We start from the raw sequence: 24,174 nt of genomic DNA, 5'->3' as shown, positions 1-24,174 counted from the left end.
ATTTTAATAAAGACAAATCCTTCCCTAACACATTATACCACCTGACATTCAATGAAGATGCAGCTGGTAAGCCAGAGCAGCAGTAAAGGCAGGGTCACCTAACTACATGACCTCAAAGGCCCACAAGCCTCCTGCTCATTGCCATTTTCACGAAATATATTAAGTCAAAGGTTGCAAAAATCTTGCATGTTACTCACATAAGTGTTAAATGTTTGTAGTTAGAGAGTTCCTTGGGAACCAATGTAAATTGATTTCCATCCAGATACCTAAAAACAAAGAAATGCTGTTACTATACAATAACGATGGTGTACTATAAAAGCAGCCGGTGATCTTTCATTTTTAAATGAAGCAAGGACTCACTTGGTAACTGTTGCTTTAAATGTCTTGCTCCCAGCTAATGCTGTTATGTAACAGAAGTAAAGAGAACATGAAAAACACAGAGGTCCAATCTCATAAAGAACTCCGCGAATCACTTAAGCTAAATTACAAAGCCATGGACACACTGCTGAGCTTCATGATTTAGCTAAAACATCAGGCAACCATCTCCATTTACGTGTCAGCAAGAAGGTTCTTTCATTAAGCACTACTTTCGGCTGCACTCTGGTTTGCTCATGTCTATGTGAAGACAACATCATGGAACTTGTTAACTGGTAACAAAGTCTCACTGTTTGACCAGCGCCATGGCTCAACAGGCTAATCCTCAACATTCAAGCACTGGCTTCCCATATGGGCACCAGTTCACGTCCCGATTTCTTTACTTTCCATTCAGCTTCCTGCTTATGGCATGGGAAAGTAGCAGAGGATGGCCCAAGTCCTCGGGACCCTGCACCCATGTGTGAGCTACAAAAGAGGTTTTTGGCTCCTGGCTTCAGATTGGCAAGGTTCTGTCCATTACAGCCATTTGGGGAGTGAGCCAGCCAATGGAAGATCTTTCTGTCTCATTATCTCTGTAACTATGCCTTCCAAAAAAAAAATTAAATAAATCTTAAAAAAAAAAGTCTTGTGGTTAAAACCAATCAGTAGATTTCATTCAAGTGCCTCAGCACTTGGATACATCTGATTCATTCAAGGACACATACAAGGATTGCAACACAACTTAATTTAAAGAGACAAAAGAGAGGCTGATGAAACTGAGGTTTAGCCAGCTAAGCCTCTGCCTGTTGCTTTGGCATCCCCTATGGAGGTCGGTCAGAGTCCCCACTGCTCCACTTCTGATCCAGCTCTTCTGGGAGGCAGCATGTGGATGCTCAACTCCTTTAGTCCTTGAACCCATGGTGGAGAAAGAGAAGAAATTCCTGGACTCACTCCAGCCATTGTGGCCTTTGGGGAGTGAATCAGAGGATGGAAGTCCCTTGCTCGCCACCTCCCATCGTTTCCCTGTCTCTCTGTAACGCTCCTTGCTTAAATCAATCAATTGATCGAACACTCAAGCAAGCAAGCTAGCTTCTAAAATAAGTTTTTACCACTGTAAATTTACGTGGTGGTAATTTTATGGAACATCATATCATTTCTTAGGACACAAATATAGAGAAAATATATTTTCAAAAATAATACTGAAATAACCACTTGTAGATAAAGTCTCCTTTTTTAAAAACTAGATTTGGAAGAATAACAGGAGAATAGATAAGCTTTGGGCAATCTGTCGAGACACAAAAAGTAAATGAAGGTTGCATTCATGACGTCACCATCTCTCTCTCCAAAGCTGTTTCTCCCCAGAACACAGATGCTGAAGAGAAAAAATGCCGTTTAGCAACCCAGGCCATCAGGCTATAGACATGCCTGTGGCCAGTTCTGTTACTTTAAACATGTGGCCCCTCCTGCTTCAATTTTGTGGCCAGGCTCAAAATTCCAGTTTGAAGTTGCTATTTTTGCTGGATACAAAGAAAAGAGCTGAGAAGCCTTGTCACATAATTCATATATAATATTTCAAAATGAGAACTTACATAAAGAGCATACAATGCCAAAATATGCAATAAACATTTGATTAAGAATCTGGCCTGTTGGGCCCAGCACAGTGGCACAAGTGGTTAAAGGTCCTCGCCTTGCACGCCCAGGATCCCAAATGGGCGCCGGTTCTAATCCCGGCGGCCCCTCTTCCCATTCAGCTCCCTGCTTGTGGCCTGGGAGAGCAGTCGAGGACGGCCCAAAGCTTTGGGACCCTGCACCCGCGTGGGAGACCCGGAAGAGGCTCCTGGCTTCAGACCGGCATAGCATCGGCCGTTGAGCTCACTTGGGGAGTGAATCATCGGGCAGAGGATCTTCCTCTCTGTCTCTCCTCTCTGTATATCCGCCTTTCCAATGAAAAAATAATAAAAATAAATCTTTAAAAAAATAAATCTTTAAAAAAAAAAAAAAAGAATCTGGCCTGTTACAAATTTGCATTTTTGCTTCTCCAGCTACCACCAGGGGCATACCACTAGAGGGAAGCATCATTCCACCTGCTTCAGCCCTTTCCCTTTACCTAGCAACATCACGGCAAATGGCATAAAGATTCAGGATATAGGCTATGAACACTCGCACAAAAAAGAATTTCAGGAACTCTGATATGGAACTGATTGAGAATAACAGGTATCATTTTTCAACCTCATCCACAAAGTACAAAGTTACTTTCGTTGAATTCTTTAACAAGATAATACCCATATGAAATGTTTTCAAAACATGCAGTGTATGCTACAGGCGAGGTGGATCTTGAAGATTAAGGTAAGGTTCTCAGAAGAAGCTCTTTGAGAGTCAAAGTTCAAACATGAAATAGTTAAGTAAACACTTGTGTAGGAGAAACAGTATTTTTCAATAATTTAGAGTGAAACAGACTGAAAATGCATAATGTCCACAAACCCTCATGTATCTAACAGCTCAAATCAAAACAGCTAAATATGCAATCAACCCAGGAAGCTATCAGCAAAGGACTGAATGAAGAACTCTGGTGTGTGCGTTCACAATGGAACTCAGTGGTAAAAAATGAAAGCCACTTTTTCGCAACAAAGTGAATGTAACTGGAAGCCACTATGCACAGTGAAATCAGCCAGCCCCACAAAGAGAATGATGGGGTTTGCCCTGTTTGTGATAACTAATACACAGAGCACAAAAGCTGCAATGTGAAAGATCCAAATGGACACTTTGAGATTTGATTGCTGTTTATATGCCTTGTCTACACTCTTGAGCAACAGTGCGTTTTCCATTTACAATGTGTTACTCAAGTGTGTGATGATAAACTTAACTGAAAAAGATGCATCATGAAAACTGAAAATAAGAAAAAGGAGGGGCTCAGGTGTGAGGGTGGTACAGTAGGGCCTTCAACTTGTAACCCTGAAAAAAGTTGTTCATTTTACATAATTTTTTTTAAAGTAGAAAAAATGCAACTGTGGGACAGAGACATCTGTAGATAAGACAGTGGGGAAATGCATCAGGCGGGATGTGGCAGGGGCCGATGAGACTAAAAGCAGAGCTGTAGTATCAAATCTGCTGGCTTCCTCCATGGATAGTACTGCCTACAGAATACTCCACATGAACTCCACAGCCACCAAGCCTCCCAACATCGGGAGTGGGAGCCCACACGATACTCCGAACGGGAGAAACACTTAAATAGGAGTTAACTATTTAGTTACATGAACTTCTGAATCGATACTAGGGAAATAACTGGTAGTAGAAAGCGAAATACTTTACAGAAACTCAAATCTGAGATAGTCTATGCAAAATTAATACAATTGTGCTTTCTTTCTCTAACTGCTCCAGTTAGGATCAAAATAAAACCCATAGATTTGTACTTGATTGGAATGTAAGTGCTGTGGAAACTGAAGTGACATCTTTCAGAACCTCATCCTGCCAAAGTTTATCAAAGCTGCTCATACAGAACACCAGCATCCATCTGCATGAATCATAGTATACATCCACATGAATTATGCTTGGATTCAAATCACTATCGATCCATGGTACCATATAAACAACCAATAAATGGAGGCAAAATGGCTCAATTGGGTTCCTGTCAAGCGTTTGCATACTCTATGTTAGCCTAGAGATAAAAGAGGGTGATGAGTGGGGCCTGATGGTCATGACTCGAGCAGCTCGTTTTCTGATTTATTGCATTCTGCAGGTTTAGCATAAGGCAGTCAAGGGAGTGTGGGAAATTCTGATGGCTGTGATAGGTGGACACCGGCCATGTAATTTACAGTCGAATGTCACTTTTGAAATTACCAAGGATAATTAATGCCGCACCTTTTAGCACCTAAAGGATACTGACTCAAGTCCAAAAATAAGCAGTATCTCTCTTTAATAGCAAAGGTATGCCAATTGCTTCCACATTCAAGACATATGTATCCTGCATTAACAACAGTAAACTTTACGGTATGTGCCAAATGCTGTAAATAACTTTGAATTGTAAATCAACATTAATTGTCAAGGAAAGGGACAGATACACTGTTACTTACAACTCTGTGACATCTCTCGGGATGCCTTTCGGCAGGATCTTCAAGCCCTTGTTGCTACATCGAACTACGGTATCCAGGCAGGTGCACTCAGTAGGACAGCGATAAAGCGGGGAACAACTGTTATCATCATTTCCTGAATTTCCAGAAAAAACAGAGAAAGAAACCATTTTTTTTGCGTGTTTTCAAATATACTGGAAAGGATTTTAGGGCTTGAAAATGATTTTACAAATACAAGAGGCTCGAGTCCCATAGTCACTAATGTAGAGCACTGAGTATTAACAGTCTGATATCAGACATTGCATACACCACTGTCTTCAGACTGCATGGGATAGAATTCCAGAAAATACTTTAAAATTTATATTACTGTATCATCAACACACTCTTTGTTTAGTTATTTACACAGAATATATTTTTAATTAGGAAGATACCTAAACACAATTTGGGGATGTAAAGAGATACAGTGAGGCAGATCAACACAAAATGTTGAGCAAAAATTGCACAGGCCCCTCATTTTAAAATACAGAGCTCAAAATTGGTCTCCATTCTCTGAAAAGAACAGAACTTACTCTACACACGTGATAGGGCCATTATGAGAACACAAGGCAGTGATAATGGAGCGAGCATTACTATGTGAAAACTATTGTTTGTCAGAATTACTAGAACGTGTGTTTTATACGTCAATTGCTTTCCTCACTTGGAAGTGGTAGTAACTAAAAGACATGTCTAGAAAACAAAGAAAAGTTAAAATGAAGCTATACAGTCAGCACTATTTCACGGGAAAATCTCACACACTCAGAAACAAGTGTCAAGTGTAACAGGTCAGTCTAAGAAATCAAGTATCCTATGTCAAAGGAAAAGAAAATGAGTAAAGCAAAACAAATTGTAAACAAATCACTGAGGATGTGCTTCCATTCACCTGCACAAAGGCACCACAGCAGTCAAGCAGAGCAAGGCAGAGCTGTGGCCACTGTGCGTCTCTTACCATCATCACACGTGAAGTCCTGAATGGCCACGTCCTGGATGGGGATCTCTTTGAGGAAGTACGGTTTTTGGCAGCGAGGGTTCCCTGTGACGATCCTTTTTCTCCGGAGCCACTCTCCCAGCCACGCCAGGTAGCAGTTACAGTTAAAAGGATTGGCCAAGAGGTTTCTAAGTGTCACATGCAAACACAGTGCAGTTTAGTGTTTGGCTTTCAGACTCTTCGAGATCCCAGAATACTATCTTTAGACACCATTTCTGTCCGAGTGATTCCTACTTTTTATTTGAACTCCCAAGCCCTTTCTTACGCCTCTATTTTGCTAAAACATGTGTGCTAAGCAAAAACAATAGCAACATTTTCACATCAGAGAATTGTTGAAATAATTGTATGCAAAAATTAAGTGAAGGCAAAAATTTAGGGCTTACGCAATGAATCTAGATAGGCATCTCATTTAGAAATAAATTTGTCAGAAATCTCACTTGCTGTCAAACTTCCCTGCACTGATAATGCAGTAATTTAATATAAAGATGAAGGCTGATTACCTTGTATTATTGAGTTTAACCTGACAACAGCTATTTTATTAATTTGTCATCTCAAGATTTCCATCTCTTATTTGCTCCAGAGAATAGGTTCCCCATCTCAACTGACAGCTGAGTTGATTAAATGCCAGTTATAAAAATGAATTTACTCCGACAAATCTCAATACTTTTGGCATCTTACCACTTCAGCACAAACCTATTGACAACCCCATTATTTATAAACATGCCATCTTTAATATGCACAAATTAGTCACTCAATGTAAAATGTCACATCTTATGTGGAAAGAGGATTAAGTACTTAAATGATGGATGAATGGCTCCCTTATAATGTTTCTTCACTGACTTGAGCTATGTTAAACATGCTCCTTATTCGCCCTGTCGTTACTCTGTTCTCTTGACTTATATTATTACGTTAGGATGTTACCATCACCAAAAAATCATGTTCACAAGATTAATAATTTCCAACATTGCCTTTTACAGGAGACGTGAACTATTGTTTGCAAGTGTATTTTTTTTTAACGCTGAGTTTTGTCGATAAACCTACAGTCTGTTTTCCAACTGTCTACATAAAATATCCTCTTGGACAGGCTCAATCTATTTCTTCAATATTTTCCTAATATCACAGTAAATGCCCTCCAGTGCACAGCTTTGATCGTTGCTCCGGTCATTTTTACGTATCTCCTGTCACTGTGAATGAGTCTTCTGAGCACAGTTTGCTGGCAATAACCCTATTCATTCTGCTTTTACGATACCCACACCAAAAAGACTCCAATGTGAAAATCCTGGGGAAAAAAAATCTATATTTCACGTGTGGTATCACCAAGTGATGACAGTTTTAAAATTGAGAAATTAAGCTATATTATTTGACTACATTACCATAAAAATAACTAAGAATCACTGAGTTTTTGCTAAAATTTCATGATAGTAGTTAATACTTTGAGAAAAATTAAAGGATATAGCTTGAACCAACTTTTTTTTTCAAAATATCTACATCCCTGATCACATTTTTATGAAATGCCAAAAACTGAATTAAAATAGTATTGACAAGCACTGCAAAGATAATACATTGGCTCAAGTAAGGCATAAAGATTATATAATCTTTATACTTACAGAGTTGATAAAGAATGGAGGGTATCAAATGCCCCTGGTGCAATTGTAGTGATTTGATTATCATATAAAGAAAGCAAACGCACAGAACCGAGTCCTATAAAACTGTCATTTCCAACACAGCTTATTCGGTTACTTCTCAGCATCCTAAAAAAAGAAGATATTTTGTTACGGAAATAAAACCTCCACCAATCAATTCCGCCTTCTTTAGGATCAAAATAATTCATCCCTCTTTGCAACTATATAGAACTCATTGCTCTTTTTCTGTAATGTCCTCTTGCCACTAGAAACCGGTGTGGATACATACTGAGAACATTCTGTAAGAATAAAACACACAGAGTCAAAGATTGACTCAGTTACAAAAGGCATGATGAACCTCCACGTGGATTTACAATCAGATGGCGGGTACAGAAGGTTGCCTTTGGATGCTCTGCATATTTGTGTGATTACATCATGATGTAGCTCACCTCCAGTTTCCTGAGTCCTTGAAGCCTGTGCTTTGTGGATGCAGAGTAGTGTGGCATTTGATTCGAAAAGAAAGGATCAACAGTCACCACAGACGGAGGGCTCAGTTCATCTTAGGGACTCAGATATGGAGTCGATGTGGAAAGGAGTGACGAGAGCTGAATTTGACTGAGTACCCACAAGCCTTACACAATCTATTTTATTGATACAAACTAGTTCACTATTCTAAGTTATAATTTCAAAAGAAAGAACAGACACAAATTTCCAGCTTACTACCCCAAAGGTGAAATCAGTTTACCTTGGAAAGATTGCTGTAAATCATCACTACCCAAAGAGTCCAAAGTGTTCCCATTTCATCAACACTGTTCAAATTTAGACCCGATTTTCAATTTTTGCTCCTTATATGTGAAACTTAGCAGTAGAACGAAGACTTCCCCAAAATCTCATTTAGAAATGAATGGTTGTTATAAATTAAATCAAAACTTCCTAATTTATTTCTTATTTTTAAAAATAAGGTTTGACTAACCTACAAGTAAAGACTTCAGAGAGGCAAAATGAAATGAGCACTAGGATTTAAAATTATAGTTTGTCTTATTAATAAATAGGAAAAAAATTTTAATTTTGCTGAGTCACATAAGAAGAAATGGTTGCTCCTTTATCAAGATAGTACTTTACTTTAGGAAATAAATACTCAACAGAACAAAAATATTCCTACTAGCATTCCCCTTTGCAATAAGTATTAACATAAGTAATAAAGTGAGACCACCCAGGCCTGCTGAGGTCTTGGCCACACCTTCAGGTGGGCAGCACCAGCACTGTCCACCCTCTTTGTAACTAATTAAGAGACCACCAATGGGGAACATCTCACCTATAGGTTCCCCGCCCAACAAGGAGGGGTCAGGGAATGCTTAAAACCCCAAGAGCCTTTCTCAAACCTTCGGTGTCTCTCTCTCCCTCCTCTTGCGAGAGGCACCCCACCTCCCCGCTTCTTGTCCGGAGGTGCTTTCCCTTCCCTCTCCTTTCCCTGCTCCCTGGTCCCTTCGCAAATAAACTTTTCTGTTTGTAACAGATTCCCGGCTTTTTATTTCTATACTAAGCTGAGGAAAGAACCCACTGGGCACTTCTGGTAACATAAAGGGTGCCGGGTTTCAATTCTGCATTCATGGACTCCTGGGAGGAACTGAAGAAAACTTTGTTCTCTGTTGCTGGAAACATATCACCCACAGGCACTGACCTTTGCTGCAGTCTCAGGGGTTTCCTAAAAGACTTTTCAAAATCAACCCATGTACTACTAAGTAACCTTCAAATTCTAAATGGTCAAGAAGTCTGGGAGGGCACAGCAATTTGCTGTCAAAATCTTCTTAGTGGGTCCAGTGTGGTAGCCTAGCCACTAATGTCCTCGTCTTGCATGTGCCAGGATCCCATATGGATGACAGTTCTAATCATGGTGGCCCTGCTTCCCATCCAGCTCCCTGCTTGTGGCCTAGGAAAGCAGTGGAGGATTGCCAAAGCCTTGGAACCCTGCACCAGCGTGGAAGACCCAGAAGAGGCTCCGGGATCCAGGCTTTGGATTGGTGCAGCTCCGGCCGTTGCAACCACTTGGGGAATGAATTAACAAATGGAAGATCTTCCTCTCTGTCTCTCCTCCTCTGCATATCTGACTTTCTTATGAAAATAAAATGAATCTTTTTAAAAAAATCTTCTTAATGCCTTGCTCAAGATAGCATGTGAAAGAACAGTGTTGTCCTGGTACATCTGCTCTAGAACTCTGAATGTTCTGAGCATGGCTCTCACCTGCTCTAGTATGCTTGTTGAACTATTGCTGGACTAAGCTTGTGGGTGCCTGTCCCAGGTACTTAAACATAAGTGGCAAGAAAGTTTCCCTGAAAAGATGTGGAAGAAAAAAGTAGGGTGTAGAGAATTCTTAGGGAGAGGCCCTTGAGTACAATTAATGTAAAGAATTGTGTTTTATGATAACAACCTAGGGGTAGTGTTAACACAGAGTTGTGTCTCCCTTAAATTCATACACTGACACTCCAATGCCAAATGCACTGTATTAGGAGAGAAGGCTGTGGGTGGAGTGATGGAGGCTAGGTGTGGTCACAGAGTGCGGCCCCGATCTGATGCTGTTTTCACAAAGAAAGGGAGAGACACTGAAGAGATCCTTTGCATGAGCTCTCAGAGGAGGAACGCACGACTCAACAGAAGTCACCCACTTAACACCTTGTACTAGCCTGTGATACAGAATTCTGTCGTTTAAACTAAGTGGCTTATGGCACCTTCTTTTTTTAAGATTCATTTAATTAATTTATTTATTTTAGAAAGGCAGATAAACAGAGATAAGGAGAAAAACATCCTCCCCTAGTGGCTGCAGCTGCTGGCGCTGAATCGATCCAAAAGCCAGGAGCCAGGAGCTACTTCTGGATCTCCCATGCAATGAGTGCAGGGTCCCAAGGTTTTGTGCCATCCTTGACTGCTTTCCTAGGCCCCAGGCTGGGAGCCAGATGGGAAGAGAAACAGCCGGAATACAAACTGGCACCAATATGGGATTGCAATGGATGCACGGCAAGGATTTAGTCACTAGGCTATTACACCTATTACACCTCCTGTTATGTTCTTATGGCAGTTCGAGTACACTAATACAGGTGTGGTCACAGCCTGCTCCTTTACTCCCATTAAACAGCACCACCATGAAAATGCGAAGGTTCCAGTAGTAGGTCGTGGCCCCTTGACCACTCACTATGAAGACAGGCGTTTACTTCACGCAAGGTATGTGCGCTGCTCTTTGCTGAAAGATCTCAGGGACAAGTCAGACACAGTCACACAGTACATTCTCTCTCCATACTCCTCCTCAGCATCTCTACCATTAAAGAGCTGAGAGAATATTTTCATATCACATTGTCACATGTCAGTGCTTGAGAAGGGTCACCAGGTCTCCGCTTGGTCCTGCTGGGTGGTTAGGTTCAGATTGCCCATGAACACATTTGGACTCTTAGGTCAGGGTTGGCTTGGGATGGATTTGAACTTGGGATGCTATTCACACTGCCACTGGTTGTAGGAATTCCTTTCTGCCACAGCAAATGATAAAGGCAACGCAACAGATGACCTCAACTACCAGCCTCTTGGTTGTATATTTTTCTCAATGTTTAGGGGAGACAAGCACACCAAACTTGGCCACATCGCAATAGCAATTTTATCTCTCATACATGTATCTTTCTTTAAATATGCCAGGGAATTCAGTTTGGTTTGTCTCTCTTCTAATATAGTGGTCACCATCTTGTCAAACATAATGATATATTCTAGTAACAACCAAAGTGCTTGTTGTGGCTGTTCTGTCCAACCCCTGCCTTCCGTAGCTAAGATCTCTCTTTTCCAGTCTCCCGACCTTTGAGCAGGCAGGTAAAACTTGCAGCATTCTTTTTGAAGGAGACAGTAATAAGCCAGTGGCAGTCTCTCCTGTGCTGAGATCTTAACTGGGTAGGCAAAGCAAATCCCAGACAAACTGGTAATTTCCTCTGCCATGGAGCAGAGTAGATGCCAAGAGGAGTATCCCATGGAGGTGTTTGAACAAAGGAGAGAGGGTGGCCGTTGTGAGGCAGAACAGGGAAGCCACACCTGTAAAAGCACCTGTACCTTCATCTGGGAAGACAGGAGTCAGGAGGACTGCTCCAGTCACTGCTAACAGTATACTGAAGATGGATATTGTGGGCATTCACTACAGGTGTGTGTGTGCACACGCATGTGTGTGTGTGCGTGCATTTTATGGGGAGTAAGAAATATTCTTCCTCTTCGTCCCCCAGGATTATAATGAAGGATGAACTCCAACCTCTGGCCGAATGGCAACGGAGGGAAGAATACTCACAGTGTTTTGAGGCTTTCCAGCCCCTTGAACATCTTGTGATGCACGTTTTCCAGACGGTTACTGGTGAGAAGCATTTCATTGACACCAGATGCCCCTTCAAAGGCTCCCTCCTCGATATCTGTGATCTTATTGTTGCTGAAGTTGCTAAAAGTAAGTTGAAGCAAGAATTTTTTAAACAGTTTCTTTTTAATACTGAGGGGATTGAAACACGTTCATTCATTTCCTGTTGTTGAATTAAATCTCCTCTTGCTGCTTCTAACCTCCCAGCACTGCCCAGGCTCTGAAAGCACAGTTTCTCATTTACTCAAAGCAAAAGGACGACAATAAAGGAATACCCAAGGCAAAAAAATCAGGCCGCAAGGCTCCACAAGACAATAAATAGCCTGATCAAATTGAATTATTGTTCTCAAAATCTGGGGGAGGGGATGGGCAGGTTTTAGCTTATATAAAAGCTGATGCCCTCCACAAAATATAAGAAGTTTTTCAATGCAATGTCCTTGATTAAAACTGTCAAAATGAATGAATCAATAAAAGAAGTCACTGGAATAGAGAAGAATGGACTAAAATGTGTTAGCATTTAATTAATTTTTTATTTCTTTAAAAATTGATTTGAAAGATGAAGAGAGCAAGAGAGACAAAGAGAGAAAATGATATCACTCTTCCATCCGCTGATTTACTCCCCAAATGCATGCACTAGTTGGGACTGGGCAAAGCTGAAGCCAGGACCCAGAATTCTCATCTCAGTTTCCTATATTAGTGACTGGGACCAAGTACTTCAGCCATAATCTTAACGCTTCTCAGCATATGCATGAGCAGGAAGCCCCACTCAAATGGTGGCTTACCCCAACATACTACAGTCTCCTCCTCTTTCTTTTTGAGGAGGCAGGACTGGTAGGCTGGAAAGACAGAGACAGAAAGGGGGAGAAAAAGGAGATGAGAAAGGAAACCCTGCTCTTGGTTTACTTCCAAATAGCACAAGAGCTGGCACAGAGCCTGGTCAAAGCAAGAATCCAGGAATGCATGCTGGTCAATGTGAGTGGCAGGAACCAAATCACGTGAACCATCACTGTTGTCTTGCAAGTCTGCACTAGCAGAAAGTTGAGATCAGGCACCAAAGCCAGGTGTTGAACCCAGGGATCTTGATATGTGACTTGGGTATCTTAACTAGGTCAAGTATCTACCTCTGTGTTCGTATTTAGATGGACTGGAAAAGAATTTGAACATGTGTTTATTCAAAGGTCAAAATCTTACATGTTGATATGTAAAAACAAACACATTAACTATCAGTGTTGTGTATAATGCCCAATGCTATAGTGCTTGCGTAGAAGACAAGCATATCCAGTTGAGGTGGTGGTTCCCCACAGGCACTTTCATCCTGTTTTTCACTGTTCACTTCAAGCCCAGGAGGGATCCCGAAACCATAAATTCTATGCACATTTTAATTCCACTGAGAACATTACCCATAGTAACTGTTTTCTCTCTCTTTGCCTTACAGCATTTAGCATTAGGGGGAAAAAGGAGAGCAATTTAGACCTCAAAAATCCATTCCTAGGCATGAGACAGAGGTCAAGGGCACAGCAGCAGGTTCACCGTGCACTGCCACTCCCAGCGCTCCTCTGAGTTAGCACACGTGTGAACACAGATCTGTGAAAAGACCGCCTCCCTCTTCCGGATCACAACACATCGCGCGTGGAGTGCTCCGTCAGACTGACACTTGCAGCTGGCAGCGTGTCGATGCCGCTGCTGAGCTCGTGAACTTATTTTAAAGCATGAATTGTGGGCATATAACACAGATAAGCTATCAAGCCAGTTTACCAGTTGTTCATTTTGACTAACTTGTAATGAAAGTTTAATGAAGCAAAAAGCCAAGTAGTTGACATGAATATGCTTTAAGAGAAACAACAGTATGCTTTGGGGAATAGTGAAGAATTTTACAAAATATTACTGAATCCAATTCATTGTGCCTAACTTGCTGGATTCCCACTGTGGCCATGTAAGAGACCAGCTGTCTGCGATAAAGCAAAGGCCCAGACTCAGCTACAGAAAACGGGAGCTGGCACAGGCAAGCACCTCATAGACAAGCTCCTCTCAGTGCCACCGCTCATGTCACCAGGAGGCCCTGTGTGGGAATCTACTGGTATTGTTTATATACTTCAATTAAAAAAAACTAAATAAAATAAAAAAACTAAATAAAATAAAAAAACTAAAAAAAACTAAATAAAATTAAAAAAACCTATATAAAATAAAAGTATAAAAGAAGAGGCAAACAACTAGATACTAGAAAATTTAAAGATGACATTTGAAAAATGACTTACATTTTCCGTAACTGAGGAAGTTTTTTAAAGATTCCTGTAGCTTCCAAAACTGTGAATTCATTATTATTGAGACGCCTGGGACAAAGGAGGGACAAAGAATAGGAAGAAAACTTCATTACCAACAGTGAGAAAGGATTAAACTTCATTTATCACACACACATGAATATGTATCATGTTTGTCAATACATATAATATTAATGATAACTCTAAAATAAAATATAGCAGACCTATTGCAAAATATTTGTCAAAAGTACTGATAATTATCCCATTTTATTCAAATTTCAACTACCAACATAAAATACATTAGGAAACAGCATGGAATATCATACTGAAAAACAGCTCTTACTCAATAATATTCGATAATATTTAGAATAAAATTTCTCAACACTGATTACTATTAACCCAAGAAGCCTCATTCGACATGTGTTCCTTTTCGCTTGTTTTAGTACTTTTTTTTTTTTTACTTACAGTTTTACTGAATTCCCATACAATCCCCACCCTGTCATGCTCACCCATTTAAGCAATGAGTAATTTATGTCACAGTCATGGAAAGTGCCACCATCTCTGCTATCCACTCCAAAATATTTTCCCCACCCAAAAACAGAAACCCCCATAATCATTGCCAATTCCTCTCCCCGCCGCCAGCTCACACTTGGGAGCCTTGCACTTATCTTCTGTCTGTATTGATTTTTCTATTTTGGACAGTTCCTATGAACTGTGGCATTTCTCTGTGGCTTCTTTCCCTTTATACATATCATTGTTTCACTGTCTTAACTGAATCCTTTTCCCCCAAGTGGACACAACGAAGTATCAGTTGGGAGACCTTCTGTTACTTCCACTTTTTGCTAACTGTGAATTATGCTACTGAGAATGGGGGACACACATGTTTTTGTTTAGATAACTGCTTTCAATTTCAGGTGTGGAGAAAAATGTTTTCAAAAGGGCTATACCATTTTATACTCACTCAGCAAAGTATGAGAGTTGTAATTTTTCCCACTTGTAATTGTTTGTTTTTTTTTCCTATTCCACTGAATATGGAGAGATATCTCACTATGAATTTGACTTGGATTTCCCTAATGGTTAGCAATTATGAATATTATTTCATATGGTTAGAGGCCGTTTATGCAGACATAACTACGTCAGAGAAACATTCATACAGAACTGTAATCACTTATTAAATAGGTGACTTCTAACATTATTCCACTCTGACTTCTAAGATTATTCCAGATATTTTAGTACCAATTTCCTTTTCAGATATAAGTTTCACATTTCTTTCCAGTTCTGATATTTTTAAGTGTAACTGTATACAGTTTTGATTTCTTTAAGTACCTACATAACATTTGTGTAAGATGATATAATTTTTAAATTTTTTTTATTGGAAAGTAAGATTTACAGAGAAAGGGAGAGCCAGAGAGAAAGATCATATATCTGCTGATTCACTCCCCAAGTGGCCACAAAGGCTGCAGCTGAGCTGATCCAAAACCAGGAGCCAGGAGCTTCTTCCAGGTCTCCCACATGGTGCAGGGTCCTAAGGCTTTGGCCGTCCTGAACTGCTTTTCCAGGTCACAAGCAGGGAGCTGGATGGGAAGTGGGGCAGCTGGGATTAGCACCATCACTTGTATGGGATCCCAATGGACACAAGACAAGGACTTCAGCATCTAGGCTACTTTGCCAAGCCAAGATGATATTTTTATAGTAGTCAGAAATACCTTAAATCAAGGATTTTGTGACATGGTCTCCTTGCAACAATATGGAAGTTACTATTACATATCTTCATGAACAAGAGTAATGCATTACTAAGCACAAAGTAGTTTCTGTAAATTTTTTTAAAGCCACGACTTTATTTTTCATTATTGGAATTCCCTAAAATTCCTGAAGGAACAGGCATTAATGCAGGCTTGGTGGACGCAACCCTCAGCCAAAAGGACCATCATCTGCTGGAGGACTGAGGGGTTACAAGAGGCACACACTCTACCAAGCAGCAAATGAGAATTCCCAGATGGTATTGTGCATTAAGATGGGTAAGATGTTCAGAAAATGATGATATTGCACCAGTTTTTCTGTTGATCTCCTAGAAATACCACTAAATATCTTCCTTTAATAAAGTTAATAAAGCCAATGAGTACATGGGCATAGAATCTAGAAATGATTCCACATACCATTATCTTTGCACCTGCCATGCCCGAGGCCCTATGTCAGGGTTGTACATGTAACTTTGATCACACTGTGCCTTTTATGTCTTTTCTTGCTAGGGACATGTATTGTTCAGGAAAACAAGAATCCTGTATTTTGTACTTCAGTTATTGATCATCACGAATCCTTCCACACGTGAGGCATGGAAGCCGTTAAAGAGACAGAAAGACTCTAATTAGATTCATAATGAATTACATTCAAAGTGGTGACCTTCAGTCTTCTCTATTTGGTTATTTTAAGTATTAAATATGTTAAACCCAGACAGGACATTGTGGTGCAGTGGATTAATTCACCACTTGGTGTGTCTGCTTCCCATACCCGAGTTTCAGTGGAAGTCCCAGCTGCTCAGCTTTGGATCCAGTTCCATACTAACGCTATTGCAAAAGAATCTGATGCTGAATTAAGTATTTGATTTCTTGCCACCCATGTGGAAAACTCTGATGAATTCCTGGTTCCTGGTTTCCTGGCCTGGCTGCCGCAGCCTTTTACAAAATGAATCATTGGATGGTAAGGTATGTATGTGTGTCTGTTTGCTAGTCTGCCTTTCAAATAAGTCCAACAAATAAAGCTTTTTTAGCTAATATGCTAAAATATATGAAGTGTTTTAGAAATGGTTTTGGCATAAATGGTATCCAGTAAATACATATCAAATAAATGCCACTATTAGCATGAATTTCATCCTGCAGGCTGTGAATTAAATCAATCTTGCATCTTTGTATAAAAATACAGACAAAGGTGCCACGCAATATGTTCTTCCCTGTACAAAGAAGAGTTAGGCCAATGTAATTTGCACTCATTAGAATTAATACATTGAGATTAAAGATGACAGGTCACAATTCCTATGCTGTCACGGTTTCAGTCCTTCCCCATCCAGCAGGATTCTGTTAGGGAGAGCTTACAGTTCTGCAGTGTACTGGGGAATGTGCTCTGGGATTTTGTTGAGTTTTTGATTGGAGCAGTCTACTGTGGTCCCTTCACAGCGGCACTTTTCAGGGCAGGCCAAGTCTGCAAAGCAGTCTCCACTTAGTTTTGACCGGTAATCTTCTGTACCTATTGAGGATTCAAGCCAAAAACAGAGTTGAATCTGAAGGTTTGAATAGTTAACATCTCATAGGAAGAAAAACATAAGATACCTAGAGATTATGCAGTAGGGAGACAACTTAGGGGATTTTTGGTCAACGGATGTCAGGAGAGGGTTAACAGAAAGACTTGGAATTTTCTGGAAAAAAAGAGTGGCCAGATTCACACGACAGGAAAACATTAACAAAGTTGAGCTTTTCACAGCTGTACTTTCTGCTGATCCAGTTCTGAGCCAAGCTAGCCTGGTTCACAGCTAATCACACAATGGCTATTAATAATTAAAAACTTTAGTTTTTTCTTTTTTCTCTGTGTCAAGAATTGCAACGGTATCCAGTAAATAAATATATTCCTGTATTGTTATTATAAATTAGGGCTTTCAAGGCAAATAGATCATACTCAAATTTTCAATTTTTTTTTGTGTGTGTGGACTTCTATTATTCTCTCCCTCTCACATAATCTTCCAAAATGCCTAAAATAAAGCCCTCTTTTTTTCATTTTGATTTTATAAAGAGACAAGTAAATCCTGATTTAAGCCTCAGCAGCTTGTCATGCTGTAGAAAGCTGCGTGACGTTCCATGGTGCTTGACGGAACCATGTTTTACTCATTCCTCACAACCACATGGTTAGATCAAGCACAACAGAAAATCTCGCTACATTGTCACTACACCAACCACGAGGGCCAAAGGTAAGACCAAGAGGAAAGATGAAAGGAGGTGGGAAAAAAAGCTACAGACGTTCTGGAAACGCAATACTGTTTACATGACATGCATCCTTCCCGCAGAACGTTTACGACCCTTGTATTACTACTGAAGATTTCCTGGAAACGCAAAGAGGGGCTATACTGAAAGGTGCCACCATCGCTCCTCAGAACTGCAGAGTGGAAACAACAGCTTTCGGGAACAACATCCAGGAAGAAGTCGAAGGTGAGCTACGAGGACAACAAAGAAGCTCAAAAGGTCTGTGGTTTCTCCTTGATTTAAAAAAAAAAAAAGTGCAAAGACCAAGACTAAAAGAAGATACATAAGGATTTAAACAGGAGGATTTTTTTGTTTGTTTCAGAACAGACATTTTTACTTACAGCCAAAATGGTGAATTCCTGCAAAAGTAAAATTACCAAGAAGGAAAGAAAGACAGAGTGATCCCAATTTAGCTTAATATACATATACATCAAACTAAGTTCCCTTTCTGTACTCTGCAATTATAGGAGAACAGCATGATATGATGCAAACTGTCATGTTTTGCAAAAAAATTTATAATAATTTTTTGAGACATGATCATGTTACTAGAAAAGCAATGGCATAAAAGACGCATGGTACAAATTAACTTCTTGTCGATTTCTTTGAAAGATGAACTCTCTGCAAGACAGATTTTCTTTTGAGTTATCACTGCAATATTCAGAATGCCATACGGAACAGGAGAAGGCAAGCGCACTTGTAAGCGTGAATGAAAAACTCATCATAGGGATTGCCAAGGAATATAATGACCACATTAGGATTAATCTTTAGTTGTGGCATACAAGCTTTTTAATGGTCTTTCCAACTTATAAATAATGTCACTTAGTGGAAATGAAATTAGAATCCCATAAGAAGTTTGTGAGGCTGAATATAATAGTTTCATCATGCTTGGCAGTCAACACAATGGTATTGATTGAGGATCTGTTTGATTCAGGCTTATGCCTTACTTCAAAGTGAAATAAAGGTAGCCTGGTAACAGGGCATGAGTCATAGACACATTGTTTTCCATTTCAAATTATTTTTATGTAATGCTAGTAATGTTTACTTTATGGTAGTTCCTTTGGTACAGGCTCAAATTTTAATTATGATACTGGAATGAGTATATATTTAAAGACTCCAGGAATCCTGTTGCATTCAGGTTTTGACAGTCATTCTTTTAAATAATGTCAATTGAATGATAAGGGATTAAGACATGGCACTTTATACTGATACCTTCTAAAATCTATTTTGGTTTTGATTTTAAGAGTGGAAAACCATGTTAGAAGCTATGAGAAAAATCTACTTTTTGCTCTTCATTTGGTGAATTGGAGGTATTCAGAATTGCTAGTAATGAATACTTAAATGGAATAGTTGCAATAATTTTGTCCGGGTTGCATTAATAAAATAATTTTACTTAAATAAAACCAATGTTACTCTGTATGTGAGCAGAGGTACTCCTCTTTAGACTATTGGTTTTTTTTTCACTGAAGAAAAACCAGTCAGGTGATTTCCCATTTAATTGTTTAATAGAATAGTACTAACAAAAGTCAATGATTGTGCTTCTCAAGATTCTATTGTTAGTCAGCTACTATATTATATGACATACCAATAATTATTCAAGCACTATAGCTAAAAATTTATAACTAACATGATCCAAATTATAGTTCAATAAATTGATGAGCAATAAATCTATCCTTAAAACAAGACCAAACCCAAAACTCTTCTTCAGTACATAAGCATGGTCCCACACACTAACACTGTAGGAATTTATGGTTATTTTAAAAATGAAAAAACATATTACAATATAGAAAATACCCAAGAGATGGTGAGTGCAGTCAATCAATATTAAACATTTTACATAATGATTTAAAAGTCAAGTCAAGAAGCATTTTTCACAACCGGCAAGCAAGGAGAAAATAAGTAAAGACATATTTTAAAGAGCTAGCTCTAGAATCATCAGTCACGATACTGTCAAGATTGAAATGGCAAAACAGTGTCACTGTCTTAGGAACATTTTATTCATCTGCTTGAGTAACTTCAGGTAGGAAGTCTGCATGAACTTCCAAAGGTTTCCGGATAGACACCAGTTGCCCTTCTGCGGAGGTATGCAACACTCCTCATAAGGCAACAATGCGCAGTCACAGACACAGAGCGACTGGACACAAATCTTTAGAAAGCTACTGTTTTCAACAAAGAGTGAGGTGGAAGAATTAAGGTAAACTCAAACAATTAAGCCTCATGAATGAAAATGCAATTCTGTACTTATCACTGATGTCATGTAGAACCAGCTCTTTGATAACATAAAGGTGTCTGTCTTTAAAACCAGCTCAGTAAGCTATATTTTAAAAACAGGTTGACAGATCAGATATACAGTGTAAGGGAAACGTGATTTAAGTAGAGAGGCATAAGTTCAAACATTTTGCTACTGTGAGAAATTTTAAACAATATGCAAAACTGAAAGGGAGAGGAAAAAAGGTGGGAGTTTAATAATACACGTTTAGCATCAGAAGCTGCATGCAAAGGTCAGTGTTTCAGGAAACAACGACAAGTGATCTATATTAATTTATCTACAGAGTATCCACTGGACTTTCAAAGGCATGCATAGTCTTAGAAGCTGCAGTGTATAAGGTGAGGAAAGGATGTTTGCAGTTAGTCCTACCACCGAGCAAAACCTACCTGGAATGAAATACTGTTCTTTAGCTAAATAAAAAAGAGAAAAAAAAATAGAAGATGTACCTGAATGTCAGTAAGCAGAGATACGAATTATATTAGATTAAGAATGGACTAAAGTTATTATAAATAATTAAGTGAGTAATACATATTCACGGCAGTATCTGAAGTAAAATAATATATAGTGAATAGTAAATACATCTACAATCACAGACAATACCAACTTTGTCTTTATATTAGCTTTTTAGTATGATTTAACTACTGAATGCAAAATATGCCTAGAATATTTAGGTAGCATACTACCATGAGTGGGAAGGATGGATCATAAAAGAAACAAAATAATCAAGGTAAATGGTAAATTTTACTGATATAAGCTTTGCAGTTAATACAAAATATTAATTTTTCATTGAAAAATAGTTTCCAAATGACAAAAGATGACCCTTTGGGGGAAAAAGCATTGACATAATCCTACTCAAAATCAGGGAATGGCTAATGAAAAAGTGCATTTAGAGACGCAAGGAATTAGGAGGTTGCCCCATCCCTTCCTAGGTCTGAGAAAAAGCACATAAACAAATCTCAGCTCATTAGATGGCCCACGGACAAAGTACAACAAGCACAAAATTTAGCAGACTTTAAGGGTACCCTGACTCAGCTAAATGGCCCTCATTTGACCATGAATAGGAACATAGGCTGCAGTATCCATGCATCTTTAAAACTGGCCAACAGCCCCTTTCAACTGTTGGATCTAGTGTTCAAAGCAATACATGTGGAAGTGGTCTGGGAGAGGCATTTGCCATTCTCTTTCTGGTCAGGGAAAATAAAAACATGATTTTACAATGTCGAAAAATCAGGGCAAAGTCAGCTGGTTTTGCTAGATCTCATGTAGCCACTGTTATTGGTCACAGAGGAAATGTCATAAGAAATAAGAAATTACCTGAACAACGGAATTTCTTGCTTTTGATCTGTCCGATTCTTTTGTTCGCCAGACGGCGGGGGCTGGTGCAGCGGGCACCACTGGTCTCAATCGGGTTGGTATGGAGATAATCCGCCAGCCACTTCAGATGGCAGTCACAAATGAAGGGGTTCTGGGCCAAATGCCTTTCAGAAACACACAAAACTGTTTTGTACATGACTTGCAATGCACTCAACTCTTGCATTCAGAGTGAAAACAACGGTCATCCAGCTTGACCCAAATCATATATACATACATAGTTTGAATGGCCCGGAGAGGAGAAAAGGTCCCCTTGGCGATGGTCTGAAGCTTGTTGTCATACAAGGAGAGAAGGTTCAAGTTGTGGAGATCCTGAAAAGCATCTACCCGAAGGCAGTTTATCTTGTTGGCATTCAATAATCTGTTTGATCAAATAGTTGTAGAATTAACGTGCAGCATCTCATTAACTCACCTGCAAGATTTTGTCCTTCTTGAGAAAAGCCCATCAAGAAATCAACATTTTTAAACCTCTAAATTAAAATTATAAGTTGAACCATTTAGGTACTGCAGACTGGAGACTTGGGGTTTGCCAGATAAAGCAAGGCTCTCAAAGTAAAATTAACTTAAATCCAGTATGACTTTATATTTATCTGAAAGAAACAATTACACGTTTTCTGTAGAAGCTACAGAGGCAGAACAGTGGAGTGGTGGGGGCAGACTCATCTGGTAAGGGAACCCTAAAAATATTAGGTCCTCTATGTTCTGTGAAAATGAAGTTTGATTTTTTTTTTCCAGAACAGCAGCTAGAATGATTCTTGTAAAACACAGAACCGAACATATTTGTTCTCATCCATTTTGGATGCAACTGTTCATGGCTGGCTCTGAGCCAGAGCCTCGGTCCACCAGCCAACAGGATGTATCACTCGCTCTCTGAACTCGGCGACCTTCTAGATGTCTCTGCTGGGTGAGGTGGCCCAGTGACAGAAGTTATCTCATTTTCCCAACCCATCAGTATGGCATTCTCTTCCTGGAGTTTTCTTCTAGATATTCACTGGGCTGTCATTCACTTTGCTTCCGGAACTCTGTTCACATCTCCCCTCAATCCAGCCTGTCTGATCACTAACATAAATATTTGCAATCTGTCCGTGCCTCGTCTGACTTTCAGCATCCTCCCTTCCCTCCTATCCCCTTCTTGTATTTCCTACTGGACATGTTATATCTAGTGGACTCATTCTCATGCTAGTGCTGACCATCATGTCCATGATTCTCTTTCCCCAGAATATCAGGGCTCTTTGCCTGTTGTGATTTCTGATAATTTCCTTTTATCTTGTATATAACAGGTGCTCAGCAGACACATGATTTTACAGGAATTCTTTCTAAACCTCACGGCTAATGCCAGGTGATATTATTAATCTCCCTAGTCCTACATTATAAATATGTTTCAGCATACTATCCCACAAGCCTTTTATTTCAGCAAACATCCTTCTTGTGAGTTAAATGAGACTGTGTCTGGGTTTTTATTCATGATGCACAATCTTCCCAGGTGAGAACTCTCACTCAGCTAAAATTGTCCTCTTCTGGATTCGTGATGGCATTATTCAGTGTAAGAGTTGTGTCACCTAGTTTGCAGAGGTCTACAGTATAAGCGCAGCTGGGGTCAGGCAGGGTACATTACGATATTACGATATCCCTATCCTCTATCATACCTCTGTGCTCAGAAATGGATCGGTAACGAACATCTAGTAGTTTAAAGCACATGTTGTGTATGTTTGGGAATGCCTCATTATCTAACACACTAAGAAACGGGTCTTTGGAGAGCAACCACACACATCTCTGCCTTCAGTGAACATGATTTACCATGTTTCTATTTTTCTGGCTTCTTTAGCTACTCCAGGCACATTCACACCTATGATTTCTTCCTGGTGACCTCCAGTGCTGTGCTCTGGGGTCAGGAGTTGCTGCTCCTGTCTCCTCTGTGCTGTATTTCATATTTCCTTAAAAGTTTTTGAGGCATCATTTGAGACAGATCGCAGGCAGAATGCCAACACTCCTCTTGACAGTACTCGAAAAGGTTTTATGACAATTCCCAAGAACTGTATTTTCAAGTAAGTACCGATCACCACAGGCAACTCCATGAGACCAATGTCTTCCAATTCATTAAACTGTAACATTCGAGGGTTAACTTTTCTGACACCTCCATGAAAACATAAATGGCAAACTGACTAGAATATAATAATCAGCTCAATAGACCCCAAAACAATCAAATACTTACAGTAGCTGTAAGGAAAATAGTCCTTCAAATAAACCTTTTGGGAGTTCTGTAATTTTATTTCCATACAGGACACTGAAAAAAAAGTTCCAAATGAACATATGAGACACTAAATCAATGTAACAGATCTATATAATACATACGCATTCGTGTATTAAGTGTGTTAGTAGGTATTGAGTATATCATAAAAGTGTAACTGGGTAACAAAGGTCAATTAATAATAAAACAGAGAGAGATTAATCGAATTCACAAAAACCATGAGTTTCTTGCCCTTTACTAGATATTTTCCCTATTAAGTTGGCATGTTTTAATACATAGACATATGCACAAATGGTTCACATATGATGAGATTATACATGATAACCAAGACAAACTCTAAATGTAGACTCCATTACTTATTAAAAGGATGAATTTAGCTTTTTAATATTGAAAGAGTGAGAGGAATCCATCAAAAGGTAAAGCGTTTCTTTTAAACATAATGTGACAGCTGAGAAATGAAAGATGTGTGAAGGGAATGGTTCTAAGTATGAATTTAGAATTTTTGGCATTCACATTTTCACCAAAACGTAGAACTACAAAAATCATCACGGAACCCATCTCTGATGAGGCACAAACCACTCTGGTCTG

The 24,174-nt window shown here is 39.4% G+C and overlaps 1 protein-coding gene across 6 annotated transcripts in view; it reads right to left on the bottom strand.

Annotated features, from left to right (window-relative positions):
• Positions 1–24,174, bottom strand: part of SLIT2 (slit guidance ligand 2) — a 330,053-nt gene that overhangs the window by 60,256 nt on the left and 245,623 nt on the right. For 4 of the 6 annotated variants that reach the window (XM_040966490.1, XM_040966489.1, XM_040966487.1 and 1 more), the window contains 11 exons: positions 23,551–23,622; positions 21,556–21,699; positions 21,282–21,445; positions 20,354–20,377; positions 16,784–16,934; positions 13,692–13,766; positions 11,377–11,520; positions 7,053–7,196; positions 5,407–5,573; positions 4,425–4,557; positions 198–266 (listed from right to left, as the gene is read on the bottom strand). In XM_040966490.1, the coding sequence (XP_040822424.1) occupies positions 198–266; positions 4,425–4,557; positions 5,407–5,573; positions 7,053–7,196; positions 11,377–11,520; positions 13,692–13,766; positions 16,784–16,934; positions 20,354–20,377; positions 21,282–21,445; positions 21,556–21,699; positions 23,551–23,622 (1,287 nt within the window). The remainder of the gene's footprint in view (positions 1–197; positions 267–4,424; positions 4,558–5,406; positions 5,574–7,052; positions 7,197–11,376; positions 11,521–13,691; positions 13,767–16,783; positions 16,935–20,353; positions 20,378–21,281; positions 21,446–21,555; positions 21,700–23,550; positions 23,623–24,174) is intronic. The other 2 variants (XM_040966491.1, XM_040966492.1) reach the window with 1 other exon arrangement.

The sequence above is a fragment of the Ochotona curzoniae genome, unplaced genomic scaffold (assembly GCF_017591425.1).
Source record: "Ochotona curzoniae isolate NIBS_2020 unplaced genomic scaffold, NIBS_Ocur_1.0 scaffold_4505, whole genome shotgun sequence".
Classification (NCBI taxonomy): domain Eukaryota; kingdom Metazoa; phylum Chordata; class Mammalia; order Lagomorpha; family Ochotonidae; genus Ochotona; species Ochotona curzoniae.
This window is presented reverse-complemented; position numbering and strand designations above follow the sequence as displayed.